This window comes from Lepidochelys olivacea (genome assembly GCF_965140295.1).
Source record: "Lepidochelys olivacea isolate rLepOli2 genome assembly, chromosome: 1".
Lineage (NCBI taxonomy): Eukaryota > Metazoa > Chordata > Testudines > Cheloniidae > Lepidochelys > Lepidochelys olivacea.
In genome coordinates this window covers 5,683,248-5,699,929 of record NC_140411.1, presented here as the reverse complement: position 1 = coordinate 5,699,929, position 16,682 = coordinate 5,683,248, and the positions used below count along the sequence as shown (strand labels likewise).

At 45.5% G+C, this 16,682-nt stretch overlaps 1 protein-coding gene across 1 annotated transcript; it reads right to left on the bottom strand.

Annotated features, from left to right (window-relative positions):
* Positions 1–277: 277 nt before the first annotated feature.
* LOC311515286 (olfactory receptor 52P1-like) lies at positions 278–4,756 on the bottom strand (the record flags this gene model as incomplete). Its single annotated transcript, XM_084618249.1, has 2 exons — positions 4,640–4,756; positions 278–1,374 (listed from the first exon to the last, which is right to left on the bottom strand). Exon 2 carries the CDS (start codon positions 1,328–1,330, stop codon positions 278–280), a length of 1,053 nt encoding a protein of 350 aa, XP_084474375.1. The 5' UTR covers positions 1,331–1,374; positions 4,640–4,756.
* Positions 4,757–16,682: the final 11,926 nt, after the last annotated feature.

Here is a 16,682-nt window from a genome sequence, read left to right as displayed (position 1 = left end):
CAGACAAAGGCTTTCCCCCCCTCCAGATTTGAAAGTACCTTGTCCCTCATTGGTCATTTTGGCTCAGGTGCCAGCGAGGTTACCTTAGCTTCTTAACCCTTTTCTGGTGAAAGGATTTTCCTTCTGCTAGGAGTACAACTCGTAAGAACTGCACAGTCAAGGAAGGCTGACTTTTTTTACAGATTGTTTGTGAGCATACTCTTCCTCCATGCCAGGGGTAACTGGGGAACCATGGCGCTCACAGAACTTCTGGTCTTCCTCCCAAACCGCATCCCACTTAGTGCTGGTTCACATACTCTCTGACAATTTGACAGTTCCCTGATGGACACTGCAGGCCTGAGGAGATATCGTCTCTTGTGTCTGCAGAACTTTGCGTGAACTTTGTGTCTGCAGAACTTCTGCAGGTGTATTTGACTACTTTGTCACGAAGCTCTTTCATTTTGACCCCATAAATGATAGGGTTGAGCATGGGAGGGATGAGGAGAAGAAGGTCAGCTAAGATGATATGAACATAGGGTGCAATGCCTTGACCAAAGTAGTGTGTAAGAATGGAGAAGAAGGTAGGGGTATAATATGTCAGCAACACACAGATGTGGGCTGTGCAAGTGTTAAGGGCTTTCTGGTGGGCTTTATGAGAGGAGATTCTGAGAACGGCCCTGATGATCAGACCATACGACAGGGCAATGAACGTCAGGTCAAACCCATTGATTACAAACATTAGCACAAAACCATATATCCTGCTGACTCTGATGTCCCCACACACCATCTTCACCATAGCTATGTACTCGCATTGTGTGTGGGGGTAAATGCGGTTGGCACAGAATGTCTGCTGACTCAGGAGCAGGGGCAGGGGCAGAATGAAGAGAACAGCTCTTATGAAACCTACAAGCCCTAGCTTAGCTATTTGTGCATTGCTGAGGATGGTGGCATATCTCAGAGGGTTACATATGGCAACGTAGCGATCGAAGGCCATTGTCACGAGGGTGGATGAGTGCATCACAGAAATCGTGTGGAGGAAGAACATCTGGGTGAGGCAGCCAGCCACAGTAATGCCTTTCAAATTGAACCAAAATATGCCCAGTGCCTTTGGCACAACAAAGGTAGGTGTGGCAATGTCTGTAAGTGCCAGCATGCAGAGCAGGAGGTACATCGGCTTCTGCAAAGTCTGTTCCTTACCTACAACACACAGAAGCGTGACATTTCCCAACAGGCTTATAATGTAGAATGTAAAGAAAGGAATGGAAATCCAGATGTGGGCAGCCTCCAGGCCAGGGATGCCCATTAGGATGAAAGTTGAAGTGTCAGAGTGGGTGAAGTTGAAAGGTGCCATGAAGCAGTTGATGCATCGATATGACTCAGAAATGCTCAAGGTGCCTGTAAAGGGAGAAAAGCACAGCAAGGGGGTTCTTATTTGTAAAAAATAATATGGTAAATATGTTATAGTTATGAACATTCTCGGAGTCTTCTTGAGTGAGGAGTGAAGAACTACCGACGATGTCACTCCCTGCTTTCCATAGATCTAGAATACGGAGGGAACCGTTTGTTTCAAAACTTGGTTTCCAGACTCGTTTGTGGGAAGATTACAGACTCCCCAAAATGGAGTCCAGAGTTATGTGGCCTGGTCACATGGCCTTTTAGAGTCATAGCATCCACTACGTATAGTCTGTCTGAAGCATTCTCAGGGAGGCTCACCAGGTGGGAGATAAGTTTCTCTAAAGGCCTATTGTTTCCCCCAAAGTCTCATTGCCCTGAATAGGCCCTTCCCAACCATCTATCGAGACTGACATCAAGTTCCCTAGTGGGCGTTACTCACTTGTAACTACATTTGAAATACAGGGAAGTCATCAAAATTCAGAACTTTTGACCAAAATCATCAATACATACAACCATAACCATATTCAGAAAGTCATAACTTTTCCAATAACATCTTACATGACCCATCTTGCATAAACTGTATCATAATTATGCTATAATCATATCATCATATCACAATGAACAATATGGGGTACATTGTTACAAAAATATCAAATGTTATTTCTACCAGTGAAATGCCTGAAGTTACAGAACAACAACAAATGGAAACAAAACTGAGTAAAACTTGTGACACCCAGATTGTAGTTCTGTGGCTTGCCATGGGAAAGAGACCCTGAAACTCCCCAAACACACTCTGTACCACGAAAGGTCCCAAAGTTGGCCTTGGACCAACAAACACAAAGAAAAAAATAATTTCAACAGCACTGCCCACCTGTCCACCTACATGCTGCTTTGCAACCCTGTGATGTTCCCCTCTGGTGTTATCTGGACTGGTGATCTGGTTGGTCACCCCAGTCCTTAGCTTTGGTAGCCAGCCTTACCCTGCTCAGCTGTGAGAACCCCACTCCTGGGCTGTTCACGCTCAGTCTTTGACATGTAAACTGCTCTTTGGATTATGCAACCGAATGACACTAGCCAATATCTCCTTTCCCAGACACAACCTTACTCTTGCAGTGTGCAGGTGTGCCCGCAGGGCACTCCAAGCTTATGTGAGTTTGTCAGTTTAAGAAAGAAATGGAAATGCCCCAGGCTTGTTATCCCAAGGGGAGTCTCTTACACGCTTCAAACCAAACACACTGCTTCAGGTAGAATAAACAACAAATGTATTAAGTACAAAGATAGAATTTAAGTGATATTCAGTGATAGGCAAAAAGTCAGAGTGGTTACCAAAAGAAAAGGAAATGTAAGCACACTGTCTAAACTCTCAATCCTATTAGACTGGGCAACATCTAGATTAAGGATTTTTCTCACCCCACTGAATATTGCAGTCCTTAATATACAAGTTTCCTGTGTAAACCTGGGCCAATCTCCCCTGTTGGAGTCTTGTCTTCTTCTCAGTGGGGGCAGGAGAAGGGCCCAGTATGTGTCCGCTCTGTCTGTTTTACAGCCTCAATCCATGTGCTTGGGGGGCACAAGTCCAGCCATGTCTGGGGGGCATTGCTGAGTCTCTCCAAGCAAGGTTGAGCAATTCCCTCTGTGGAGCTTCGTGCACGTGAGTCATTGCATTGGAGCTCCCTTGCTGGACAAGGGCTCTTGATGGGTTGTTTGACACCCTGCCTGGGGATTGGTCAATTTCCTTGCTGTTGCCTCTGGAGAGCTAATATCTGACTTATTCCCCAATTTACAGCATGTTTTAGTGACCACCATACAACACCATAATCATAACTCCATATTCATTAATGATACACATGTATGGATAGAGGCATGATTTCAACAGATCATAACCTTTCCCTGATACCTTACAAGGCATGTTTTCTATGTAAAATCATGTTTATATGAAAATGAGGACTATGGCGGTTACAGGATGCTCCCCGGTGATAGAGAATGTCTCACCTCCCCCCTTAGTTTGCTACAAGAGGGTTAGCCACCGACTAGCTCAAAGGCAGGGTGTGTTATCGCTCTCTTGGCACCCAGCCTTCAAGGCCATGAGGCGGTGTCATAAATATAAAGTGAAGGGGAAAACTCCTCTCACCTGTAAAGGGTTAAGAAGCTAAAGGTAACCTCGCTGGCACCTGACCAAAATGACCAATGAGGAGACAAGATACTTTCAAAAGCTTGGAGGAGGGAGAGGAACAAAGGGTCTCAGTCTGTGTATATGCTGGGTCTTTGCCAGGGATAGACCAGGAATGGAGTCTTAGAACTTTTAGTAAGTAATCTAGCTAGGTATGTGTTAGATTATGATTTCTTTAAATGGCTGAGAAAAGAATTGTGCTGAATAGAATAACTATTCCTGTCTGTGTATCTTTTTTGTAACTTAAGGTTTTGCCTAGAGGGGTTCCCTATGTTTTGAATCTAATTACCCTGTAAGGTATCTACCATCCTGATTTTACAGAGGTGATTTCTTTACTTCTATTTACTTCTATTTTTATTAAAAGTCTCCTTGTAAGAAAACTGAATATTTTTCCATTGTTCTCAGATCCAAGGGTTTGGGTCTCTGGTCACCTATACAACTTGGTGAGGCTTTTTAACCAACATTTCCCAGGAAAGGGGGGGTGCAAGTGTTGGGAGGATTGCTCATTGTTCTTAAGATCCAAGGGTCTGGGTCTGTAGTCACCTAGGCAAATTGGTGAGGCTTTTTACCAAACCTTGTCCAGGAAGTGGGGTGCAAGGTTTTGGGAAGTATTTTGGGGGGAAAGACATTTCCAAACAGCTCTTCTCCAGTAACCAGTATTTGTTTGGTTGTGGTAGCAGCCAATCCAAGGACAAAGGGTGGAATATTTTGTACCTTGGGGAAGTTTTGACCTAAGCTGGTAAAGATAAGCTTAGGAGGTTTTTCATGCAGGTCCCCACATCTGTACCCTAGCGTTCAGAGTGGGGAAGGAACCTTGACAGGTGGTGTGCCTCAGTTTCCCCATTCAGACACTGCAAACCAGGTTTCTATGCTATGATCAGATTTAAATCTGTTTGCAGCTATTAACTATGAACTAGACTTACCATAAGGTAATTTAATTAATTTATTTGTGTCTCTGGAATTTTGGTGCCTCAGGGTCTGGGAAGATAGTTTTTCAGGGGGATCCTGCACATTGGCTGGCTCTTTGCCACCTTTCCCTAGAGGATGGTGATCTGAGCTCCCTGGGCTGGCTGTGTTTACCCTTTGATCAGACACAACTTTTTCCCAGCAGCTTTCCCACGACTCACTAGCATGGGGGAAGACACCCCCTTCTCTGTCAGTTGGGGCATTTGTATTCTCACAGACTACCACCTGGCAACTTCCTGGTCTCAATTCTTCCGTTATCACAGGCATTGGAGCTGCAACTAGATGTAAAGAGACACAGATATTTTCCAAAAAAAGTATCAGAAATAGCGTCCTGAAAAACTGGGACCTGGATTGGGGTACCCTCCGTCACCCCTTCCTCTGTCGCTGAGAAGTAAGCTGTGGGACTGCTCCCCTCCAGGAAGCCAGTTACACAGTTCCCTCTCAAAACCTGGGTCACCGGCTGTCAGGGTTCCCTCCCCACCCTGAGCTCTGGGGCACAGATGTGGGGTCCCGCAAGAAACACCCCCTAAGCGTATTTCTACCAGCATAGGTGAAAAATTTCCCAAAGGCACAAATCATTTCCTTGTCCTTGGATGGTATTGCTACCACCACCAAGTGATTTAGACAAAAATCCAGGAAAAAAGGGCCACTTTGAGCCCTTGTTTCCCCAAAATATTCCCCGGAAACCCCTTCACCCCTTTCCTGGGAGCAGGCTTGAGAAAAATATACTAGCCAATTGGTTACAAAGTGAGCACAGAGCAAACCCCTGGCGTTTTAGGACCCTGAAAATCAATCAGGTTCTTAAAAGGAGAACTTTTTTTTTTTTTTTTAAGTAAAAGAATCACACCTGGAAAATCAGGATGGAAGGTAACTTTACAGAGTAAATAAAAAAGTAAAACACAGAGGATTCCCGACTGGGCTCAGCTTCAAAGTTACAAAAAACAAGAATAAAACTCCCTCTTAGCATATGGAAAATTCACAATCTAAAACAAAAGATAACAAAGGTATTTCCCTGCCTTTACTTACAATTTGTGTAATTGTAATGTATCATTTCAGGTATCTTTTCAGGAGATGATTTACCAGCTTGGTCTCTGTCTCTCTCTGTGTCCAGAGAGGGGACACACAAAGAGAGCACAGATAAAAACTCTTCCCCCCACTCCAGATTTGAAAGTATCTTCTTCCCTTATTGGTCCAGTTGGCCAGGTGCCAACCAGGTTATCTGACCTTCTTAACCCCTTACAGGTAAAGGGACTCTGTACCTCTGGACAGGAGGGATTTTATGTTACCGCATACATCAAGGTTGTGACCCTTCCCTTTATATTTATGACACAGTCTGTGTACCTGGGTTCCCAGATGCTGATGCAGCCTTCCTTCTAGTGTCCTCGGCATTATGCCCCAAGTGACGAGTGGGGAGACATTCCTCTACCCCCACTATTCCTTCCCCAGTTTCCTCCTCTGGGCCCCCTCCTAAGACACATTTCTGTGTGCTCCATAGGAAGTGATCTTTCTTTTGTTCAGCTGCAAAACTCTGCCAGTTAACAGCTGAGACAGTTTCCTTACTCACTGACAACACCTCCCCTGCCTCTGTGCCTGAGGGCATGTTGCCTAGTCTCAGCCCCCTCCCATACTTGGAAGCATCCTGCTTCCGTGTGTTACAGAGTGACAGGCATCCTCACTCACCTCAGTGGTTTCTGAGATTCCCTGCCCCTTCTCTAGGCTCTCCTCTGGGACACATTTCTCTATGCTCCCTAGACTTTGTCTCTGGTTCAGCTGTGACCTGCTGGAAGCTAACAACCTGGACAGTTCTCTTCCTGGAAGGTATTACACCCCATCCCTTCCTGATGTGATGTTTCCTCCAGCTTGAGTGCAGGAGTTGTTCTAAACCACCCTCCCGCCTGGAAGCATGTGGCTTCCCCCTGTTGCAGAAGAATCAAGGAGACTCTCTCCCATTCTATCAGCAGTTCCTGAGAACTTACCCTTTCCTTCACTGGTCCCAGGATAAAACTCACTCCTGCGGCAGGCAAATACTTTAAGCTGAGCTGCACAGAAAAAACATGAGCACGGAGCAGGTCGACGAAGAGGTGTTCCATTACTCCACAGTCCAAACACTTTCCAGACCTTCCCACACCACAAGGATTTTACCTAGTGGTATAAGGAATCTGCTTTCGCCCACCCTCACAATCTCTGCCGTGTGGCCAGGTAGCACCCTGGCCTTTGGGACCACATTCCGCTGAACCAGAGAGATATGAGCTCCTGTATCCCTCTGCCTCAAGTACTCCATCCATTTGGAGAGCGTTAACATGCTCCATGTCTGGTTCTGCAGAGGCTAATCTCCTAAAACCAATATGATTGGTTTCAGTTGCTTGGGGAGTTACTGGGGTGAGGACAGCAGAACTAACATGAACTATTGGTTGCCTGCTTCCTCCTAGCACAGGCCATTTATTCCTCAAGTGATCAGTGGAATTACACTGGCAGCACCTTTTGAGCTCTTCTGCTTTTACAGGAGATTTGGGATGGGGGTTAGAGGAATGTTTTTGGCTAAGAGAATGTTTAGGCTCCCATCCCCCTACTGTCTTCCCAGGGGCAAAATGGGACCCTCCCTTCCCACCAGTTGTCAACCCCTCTTTCTGTGGCCTGCCCTCAATAGACACCTGAGTCTAATCGAAGTCATCAGCTAAAAAAGCCATCTCAGCCCCAGACTTTACATCTTTGTCCCACAGACACTGCTTTACTTCAGCCGTACTTAGTAAATGCTCTTGAGCAACAAGTCCAAGTATTTCTTCAAAACTTGCCACCTCTTTACCCCTCACCCATTTTCTCATCCTCTCCAGAAACAGAGATGCGGGGGCTCAGAGGGAGCAGACTCCTCTCCCCCCTTGAAAAAAATGTTATCCTATTTGTTTTGAAGGTTTAAGCCTGTGAGTTTGAGATATCAGCAACTTTTCTGTCAGTTCTTCTTGGGTCCTAAGAAGCTCACCCATCCTTAGAGGCCACAGGAGAGCTCCACATGAAGTCACTGGAGACTCAGTGCTGATTTAAATCAGGGCATTTATTTAAGTCACTACATGTGGATTTAGGGGGAACTCCTGGATCTGTTGGTAATTTGGCCTTTGATCTCAAAGGCGACCAGATTCACCCTGAGTGTTTAACTTTTGGCTCCCGGCTGTGAAAATCATGGGTTTGGGTCCTGCTGCAGAAAGTGCGATTCTGTTAGGGTGCTGAAAGAGTCTGAAGGAAACCCCCAGTTCATGGGGTGCTCTGAGACCGGGAATGAAAGTTGGGAATTTCAAAACACAGGGGCCCTGATTTTGCTCTCAGAGAGGACAGTGTCAATCTGGAGTGACCCAGTGAAGACAGAATGTGAAAGCAGAATATAGCCAGTGTGTGGCCCATTCTCGTTGTGAACTCTCTGGTTCACAGGTACCCACTGCAGAGGCTTTGGCTGCATTTCCTAACAGGGCAGTGACATTGCTGAACTGGAAAACTTGAGCGAACCAGAGGAAAAACCACACAGCACAAAAAAAAAAAAAAAAGGAAGTTACTGAGACAGATAGAAGGAAACAGTAAGAGAAAAGGAACTAAATTTAAAACACAATATTTGTCTAAACTCTTTCCAATACATTTATAGTTCCAATTTGACCAGGTAAATCCCTTGGTGTTTCCGAGAGTACTAAAAACTCAGCACTAACCTTAATGCAGAAACAGGCAAGTCACCGCAATCCTGCTCAGCAGAGAAAGGAAATCTCCTTATGGCTACTGCAAGGCAGAGGCTTGAGAATCAGTGTGTGAATGTCACATGGCTGACACTTCACATGCTGCACAGCTACCTTTATGATCCCCCTGAACACTGCCCGCGAACTGTCAGGTTGCCCAGGACTCCCATAGAATTCCCTGGACTCTGTGAGCAGCGGAAAAAGCAGAAAATAGACCGTAGAGAACTTCAGCCTAAGAGCCCCCCTGGGAGTGAAGAAATGATCTGCCAATAACAGGGGCTCAGTTTTACAGAGCAAAATGCAGTTTGCGAACGGTTCAGTGCAGCATATGGTGATAGATTTCTTTCCTGTGTGTAGTGCACTTCCACCTGCACTCACTGGGAACGCTGCCACAAGATTGGGGGCCAAAAACACATTTCACTTGATGGTAGCATTGTACCACTGCACACCACCCATGCAGCTGTAATAGCCATTCCCTTCGCCTCTGAAAAATCAGTGCCACCCTGTCGCAGGCAAATTACATGATCCTGAATTAATGCAAGCTGAAGTGCGTGTAAAAGGCTTTCTTCTCATAGGATTCTGACATCAATGGTAGTTGCCAGTGGCCCTTGGGAGGTGCTAACTTGTTTTATGTCTGACAGCTACCAACTGTTTTAATGGTTAATCTACTCTCTGCATCAGGGAGGCATCACATTTCACTTCTTTGTTGACCTTTCACAGATTGGTGTAGAAATGGGTTATGATATCCTGGGTCAGAGCTAGTCCAACGGGACTTCTCCACTGACTGCGTGATTACTTCCTCTCTTCCCGTGCTAAAATGACCGTGCTTCGGTGAGAACATGGGTGAGAACATGGTGGTACAGGAATCAAAGAACTGCTACATGTGGCTCTCCTCTTTGGGCTACTGTCCCTAGCCCCATACTTGCGTCATAGATGCCTTGCGGCCAAATTTGAGGTCCAGAGGGTATAAGACGGATGGGTTGTCACCCCTGGGGTGTAGTCTGGGAGCCATGAGAACTGCTGCACCCCTCTAACCACCCAACTGGGCTGGCCCTGTTTCACACTGCTTTGCTGGAGATTCAGTCTCTCCAGGCCCTGTGATCACCAACACTAGAGCAGATGGTGCCACACACTCAAACAGAGCTACCTGAGAGTTTAGCGAACCTCCTAAGTATAAACAGCAGACCCCAGCCGATTTCTCCGTTTTGTTTCCAATTTTTGTTGAAAGTTATATACATAACTTCAGACATTTCACTGGTGGAAAGAACCACCGATCTTTGCACCTCAGCTGCTTCAATCTCCCACCATATCCTGGACCCGCTGTCTGAACTCTCCTTCCCCATCCCAGGCTGCCTTGCTTCCAACATCATGCTGGTTGCCAGTGTCTTCTCCATACACCTCAGTCACCTGTGGATTCCACAACCTCCGAGCTGCCTCACGCTCCCCACAACTCTTCTTCTGCAGTGGGTGAGATGACTCCCATCAAACCGGCTCCCTTGGCAGGGAGGAGTGACATACTGGTCAGAAATCTACACACAGGTCGCAAATGCTGAGGAACCTATGCTGCTTCTCTTATTACACCGATACACAGTACATGGTGCTTCAAGGACTGCTGCTCAGGAAAAACTCACAGGCTGAGAATTATGCACATTATATAATGAGAGCGGGCAACTCTGGGACATGTGAGGGCATAGATCAATACAGCTGCCACATGCAGGAACCACTGGTAGCTGACTGACACAGTGGGCCAGTGTGAGACAGATGTTAAACCCAGGATGCTCTGGGAGGATTTGCTAGCCAGCTCTGTTAGTTATGAATGGTGAGGGTTGTACATTCATCCTTAGTGCAAAGATTTTATGGGATGTGTGAAGGTTCCTTCCACACTCTGAACTCTAGGATACACATGTGGGGACCTGCATGAAAACCTCCTAAGCTTACTTTTACCAGCTTAGATTAAAACTTCCCCAAAGTACAAAATTATTTTGTAAAAGTTATTATTTTTCTCACCGAAAACTTTTTTGCATGCAGCGCCTTATGGGATCCCTCAGGTTCATGAAATACACACAGAGTGCACATTTTCCAAGGCAGAGCTGTCACCTGAGAATTATGGTTAAATTCAACATACTCATGAATAGAAAATTGTTCTAATGCTGAATTAACTCACACCATTTAAAATGTACACTTTATTTCCAATCAGAAATTCTTTAACTCCAATTTCCAGCCATTGGATTGTGTTACACCTCTCAGAGTAACAGCCATGTTAGTCTGTCTCCGCAAAAAGAAAAGGAGGACTGTGGCATCTTAGAGACTAACAAATTTATTTGAGCATAAGCTTTTGTGAGCTACAGCTCCCTTCATCGCAAAAGCTTATAGCTAAACCTTATGTTCAAATGAATTTGTTAGTCTCTGAGGTGTCACAAGTCCTCCTTTTCTTTTTGCTGTTACACTTCAGTATGCTAGCCTGAAAAGCCTATTATTCAATACTAGTTCACAGTGTATATCGTTTCCGACAGTTATCAAGTCACCCCTTAACCATCTTGATTAAACTAAACAGATTCAAATCTTTGAATCTATCACAATAAGGCATGTTTTCTAATTTGTACTAATTCTTGTGACCCCTCTCTGAAAACCCTTCCGTAGATAAACATCCAGTTTTAACTGGGGACACCACAACTAGACAGAGGATTCAAGAAGCAGCCACACCAGTGCCAAATACAAAGGTAAAGTAACTTCTCTAACTCTCCTTGAGATTCCAGTTTTTACCATCCAAGGACCACATTGGCTCTTTCGGCCACAAGGCCACACTGGAAATTCATGTTTAGCTAATTATTCCTTCTTACAGATTGCTCTGAATCAGTGACCTGTCTTCTTTATTATTTACAATCCCCCAATTTTTTGTCATCTGCAAACGTCATTGAGATTCAGGCATGAGAAGGGTTAGCAGCTGAGTTGCTGACACATGTTTCTTCTTACATTTGTCTGTTAACATTTGTAACTTATGCCTCAGACAAAGCTGGGTGCCTGCAAGAAAGTGTCTCACCAAAAGAAACAAGGAAGGTGTCAGGCTTCCCTCCCCACTCTGAATTCTTAGGTACAGTTGTGGGGACCAGCATGAAAGCCCCCCTAAGCTTATTTTAGATTAAAACCCGGTACGCTGCCAATACCAAGCAATTTAACAAAGAATCAGGGAAGATCCCACTTGGAGACGTCTTTCCCCAAAATATCCCCCCAAGCCCTTACACCCCCTTTCCGGGGAGGCTTGAGAATAAACAAGATGAGCACAAACCAGCCTTGATTTTTAAGACCCAAAAAAACCCATCAGATTCTTAAAAAACAGAACTTTATTAGAAGAACAAAAGCAGATAAGAGAACAACTCTGTAAGATCAGAATGGAAAATAATCTCACAGACAGTCAGATTCAAAACATAGAGAATCCCTCTATGCAAAACCTTAAGTTACAAAAAGACACAAAAACAGGAATATAATTCCTCCAGCACAGCGAATTTCACAAGCCAAAACAAAGAAAACCTAAGCCTTGGAAACAAGCAGGGAGAACTGGAGGTCCTGGTGATGTCAAGGAACTATGGCGTGATTGGAATAAGAGAGACTTGTTGGGATAACTCACGTGACTGGAGTACTGTCATGGATGGTTATAAACTGTTCAGGAAGGACAGGCAGGGCAGAAAAGGTGGGGGAGTAGCACTGTATGTAAGGGAGCAGTATGACTGCTCAGAGCTCCGGTACGAAACTGGAGAAAAACCTGAGTGTCTCTGGATTAAGTTTAGAAGTGTGTGCAACAAGAGTGATGTAGTGGTGGGAGTCTGCTATAAACCACCGGACCAGGGGGATGAGGTAGATGAGGCTTTCTTCCAGCAGTTCACGGAAGCTACTAGATTGCATGCCCTGATTCTCATGGGTGACTTTAATTTTCCTGATATCTGCTGGGAGAGCAATACAGCGGTGCATAGACAATCCAGGAAGTTTTTGGAAAGCGTAGGGGACAATTTCCTGGCGCAAGTGCTAGAGGAGCCAACTGGGGGGGCGCTTTTCTTGACCTGCTGCTCACAAACCGGGTAGAATTAGTGGGGGAAGCAAAAGTGGATGGGGATCTGGGAGGCAGTGACCATGAGTTGGTTGAGTTCAGGATCCTGATACAGTGAAGAAAGGTAAGCAGCAGGATACGGACCCTGGACTTCAGGAAAGCAGACTTCGACTCCCTCAGGGAACGGATGGCCAGGATCCCCTGGGGGACTAACTTGAAGGGGAAAGGAGTCCAGGAGAGCTGGCTGTATTTCAAGGAATCCCTGTTGAGGTTACAGGGACAAACCATCCCGATGAGTCAAAAGAATAGTAAATATGGCAGGCGACCAGCTTGGCTTAATGGTGAAATCCTAGCGGATCTTAAACATAAAAAAGACGCTTACAAGAAGTGTAAGGTTGGACATATGACCAGGGAAGAGTATAAAAATATTGCTCGGGCATGTAGGAATGATATCAGGAGGGCCAAATTGCACCTGGAGCTGCAGCTAGCGAGAGATGTCAAGAGTAACAAGAAGGGTTTCTTCAGGTATGTTGGCAACAAGAAGAAAGCCAAGGAAAGTGTGGGCCCCTTACTGAACGAGGGAGGCAACCTAGTGACAGAGGATGTGGAAAAAGCTAATGTACTCAATGCTTTTTTTGCCTCTGTCTTCACGAACAAGGTCAGCTCCCAGACTGCTGCGCTGGGCATCACAAAATGGGAAAGAGATGGCCAGCCCTCTGTGGAGATAGAGGTGGTTAGGGACTATTTAAAAAAAGCTGGACATGCACAAGTCCATGGGGCCGGACGAGTTGCATCCGAGAGTTCTGAAGGAATTGGCGGCTGTGATTGCAGAGCCATTGGCCATTATCTTTGAAAACTCGTGGTGAACCGGGGAAGTCCCGGATGACTGGAAAAAGGCTAATGTAGTGCCAATCTTTAAAAAAGGGAAGAAGGAGGATCCTGGGAACTACAGGCCAGTCAGCCTCACCTCAGTCCCTGGAAAAATCATGGAGCAGGTCCTCAAAGAATCAATCCTGATGCACTTGCATGAGAGGAAAGTGATCAGGAACAGCCAGCATGGATTCACCAAGGGAAGGTCATGCCTGACTAATCTAATCGCCTTTTATGATGAGATAACTGGTTCTGTGGATGAAGGGAAAGCAGTGGATGTATTGTTTCTTGACTTTAGCAAAGCTTTTGACACGGTCTCCCACAGTATTCTTGTCAGCAAGTTAAGGAAGTATGGGCTGGATGAATGCACTATAAGGTGGGTAGAAAGCTGGCTAGATTGTCGGGCTCAACGGGTAGTGATCAATGGCTCCATGTCTAGTTGGCAGCCGGTATCAAGTGGAGGGCCCCAAGGGTCGGTCCTGGGGCCGGTTTTGTTCAATATCTTCATAAATGATCTGGAGGATGGTGTGGATTGCACTCTCAGCAAATTTGCGGATGATACTAAACTGGGAGGAGTGGTAGATATGCTGGAGGGGAGGGATAGGATACAGAAGGACCTAGACAAAATGGAGGATTGGGCCAAAAGAAATCTGATGAGGTTCAATAAGGATAAGTGCAGGGTCCTGCACTTAGGATTGAAGAATCCAATGCACCGCTACAGACTAGGGACCGAATGGCTAGACAGCTGTTCTGCGGAAAAGGACCTACGGGTGACAGTGGACGAGAAGCTGGATATGAGTCAGCAGTGTGCCCTTGTTGCCAAGAAGGCCAATGGCATTTTGGGATGTATCAGTAGGGGCATAGCGAGGAGATCGAGGGACGTGATCGTTCCCCTCTATTCAACATTGGTGAGGCCTCATCTGGAGTACTGTGTCCAGTTTTTGGGTCCCACACTATAAGAAGGATGTGGATAAATTGGAGAGAGTCCAGCGAAGGGCAACAAAAATGATTAGGGGTCTAGAACACATGACTTATTAGGAGAGGCTGAGGGAGCTGGGATTGTTTAGCCTGCAGAAGAGAAGAATGAGGGGGGATTTGATAGCTGCTTTCAACTACCTGAAAGGGGGTTCCAAAGAGGATGGCTCTAGACTGTTCTCAATGGTAGCAGATGACAGAACGAGGAGTAATGGTCTCAAGTTGCAGTGGGGGAGGTTTAGATTGGATATTAGGAAAAACTTTTTCACTAAGAGGGTGGTGAAGCACTGGAATGCGTTACCTAGGGAGGTGGTAGAATCTCCTTCCTTAGAGGTGTTTAAGGTCAGGTTTGACAACACCCTGGCTGGGATGATTTAACTGGGAATTGGTCCTGCTTCGAGCAGGGGGTTGGACTAGATGACCTTCAGGGGTCCCTTCCAACCCTGATATTCTATGATTCTAATGCATTTTCTAGCTAGATTACTTACTAACTTTACAGGAGTTGGAGGGCTTGCATCCTTGATCTGTTCCCAGCAAAGGTATCACACAGACAGACCAAAGCCTTTCCCCCCCTACAAGTTTGAAAGTATCTTGTCCCCTCATTGGTCATTTTGGGTCAGGTGCCAGCCAGGTTACCTGAGCTTCTTAACCCTTTACAGGTAAAAGGACTTTGCCTCTGGCCTCTGGCAGAGAGATGAGGGGAGCTTCTTAACCCTTTACAGGGATAAGGGAGATAAGGGAGCTTCTTAACCCTTTACAGGTAAAAGGACTTTGCCTCTGGCCCAGTTTGACACCCTGCCTGGGGATTGGTCACTTTCCTTGCTGTTGCCTCTGGAGAGCTAATATCTGACTTATTCCCCAATTTACAGCATGTTTTAGTGACCACCATACAACACCATAATCATAACTCCATATTCATTAATGATACACATGTATGGATAGAGGCGTGATTTCAACAGATCATAACCTTTCCCTGATACCTTACAAGGCATGTTTTCTATGTAAAATCATGTTTATATGAAAATGAGGACTATGGCTGTTACAGGATGCTCCCCGGTGATAGAGAATGTCTCACCTCCCCCCTTAGTTTGCTCCAAGAGGGTTAGCCACCGACGAGCTCAAAGGCAGGGTGTGTTATCGCTCTCTTGGCACCCAGCCTTCAAGGCCATGAGGCAGTGTCATAAATATAAAGTGAAGGTGAAAACTCCTCTCACCTGTAAAGGGTTAAGAAGCTAAAGGTAACCTCGCTGGCACCTGACCAAAATGACCAATGAGGAGACAAGATACTTTCAAAAGCTGGGAGGAGGGAGAGGAACAAAGGGTCTCAGTCTGTCTGTATGCTGGGTCTTTGCCAGGGATAGACCAGGAATGGAGTCTTAGAACTTTTAGTGAGTAATCTAGCTAGGTACGTATTAGATGATGATTTCTTTAAATGGCTGAGAAAAGAATTGTGCTGAATAGAATAACTATTCCTGTCTGTGTATCTTTTTTGTAACTTAAGGTTTTGCCTAGAGGGGTTCTCTATGTTTTGAATCTAATTACCCTGTAAGGTATCTACCATCCTGATTTTACAGAGGTGATTTCTTTACTTCTATTTACTTCTATTTTTATTAAAAGTCTCCTTGTAAGAAAACTGAATATTTTTCCATTGTTCTCAGATCCAAGGGTTTGGGTCTCTGGTCACCTATACAACTTGGTGAGGCTTTTTAACCAACATTTCCCAGGAAAGGTGGGGTGCAAGTGTTGGGAGGATTGCTCATTGTTCTTAAGATCCAAGGGTCTGCGTCTGTAGTCACCTAGGCAAATTGGTGAGGCTTTTTACCAAACCTTGTCCAGGAAGTGGGGTGCAAGGTTTTGGGAAGTATTTTGGGGGGAAAGACATTTCCAAACAGCTCTTCTCCAGTAACCAGTATTTGTTTGGTTGTGGTAGCAGCCAATCCAAGGACAAAGGGTGGAATATTTTGTACCTTGGGGAAGTTTTGACCTAAGCTGGTAAAGATAAGCTTAGGAGGTTTTTCATGCAGGTCCCCACATCTGTACCCTAGCGTTCAGAGTGGGGAAGGAACCTTGACAGGTGGTGTGCCTCAGTTTCCCCATTCAGACACTGCAAACCAGGTTTCTATGCTATGATCAGATTTAAATCTGTTTGCAGCTATTAACTATGAACTAGACTTACCATAAGGTAATTTAATTAATTTATTTGTGTCTCTGGAATTTTGGTGCCTCAGGGTCTGGGAAGATAGTTTTTCAGGGGGATCCTGCACATTGGCTGGCTCTTTGCCACCTTTCCCTAGAGGATGGTGATCTGAGCTCCCTGGGCTGGCTGTGTTTACCCTTTGATCAGACACAACTTTTTCCCAGCAGCTTTCCCACGACTCACTAGCATGGGGGAAGACACCCCCTTCTCTGTCAGTTGGGGCATTTGTATTCTCACAGACTACCACCTGGCAACTTCCTGGTCTCAATTCTTCCGTTATCACAGGCATTGGAGCTGCAACTAGATGTAAAGAGACACAGATATTTTCCAAAAAAAGTATCAGAAATAGCGTCCTGAAAAACTGGGACCTGGATT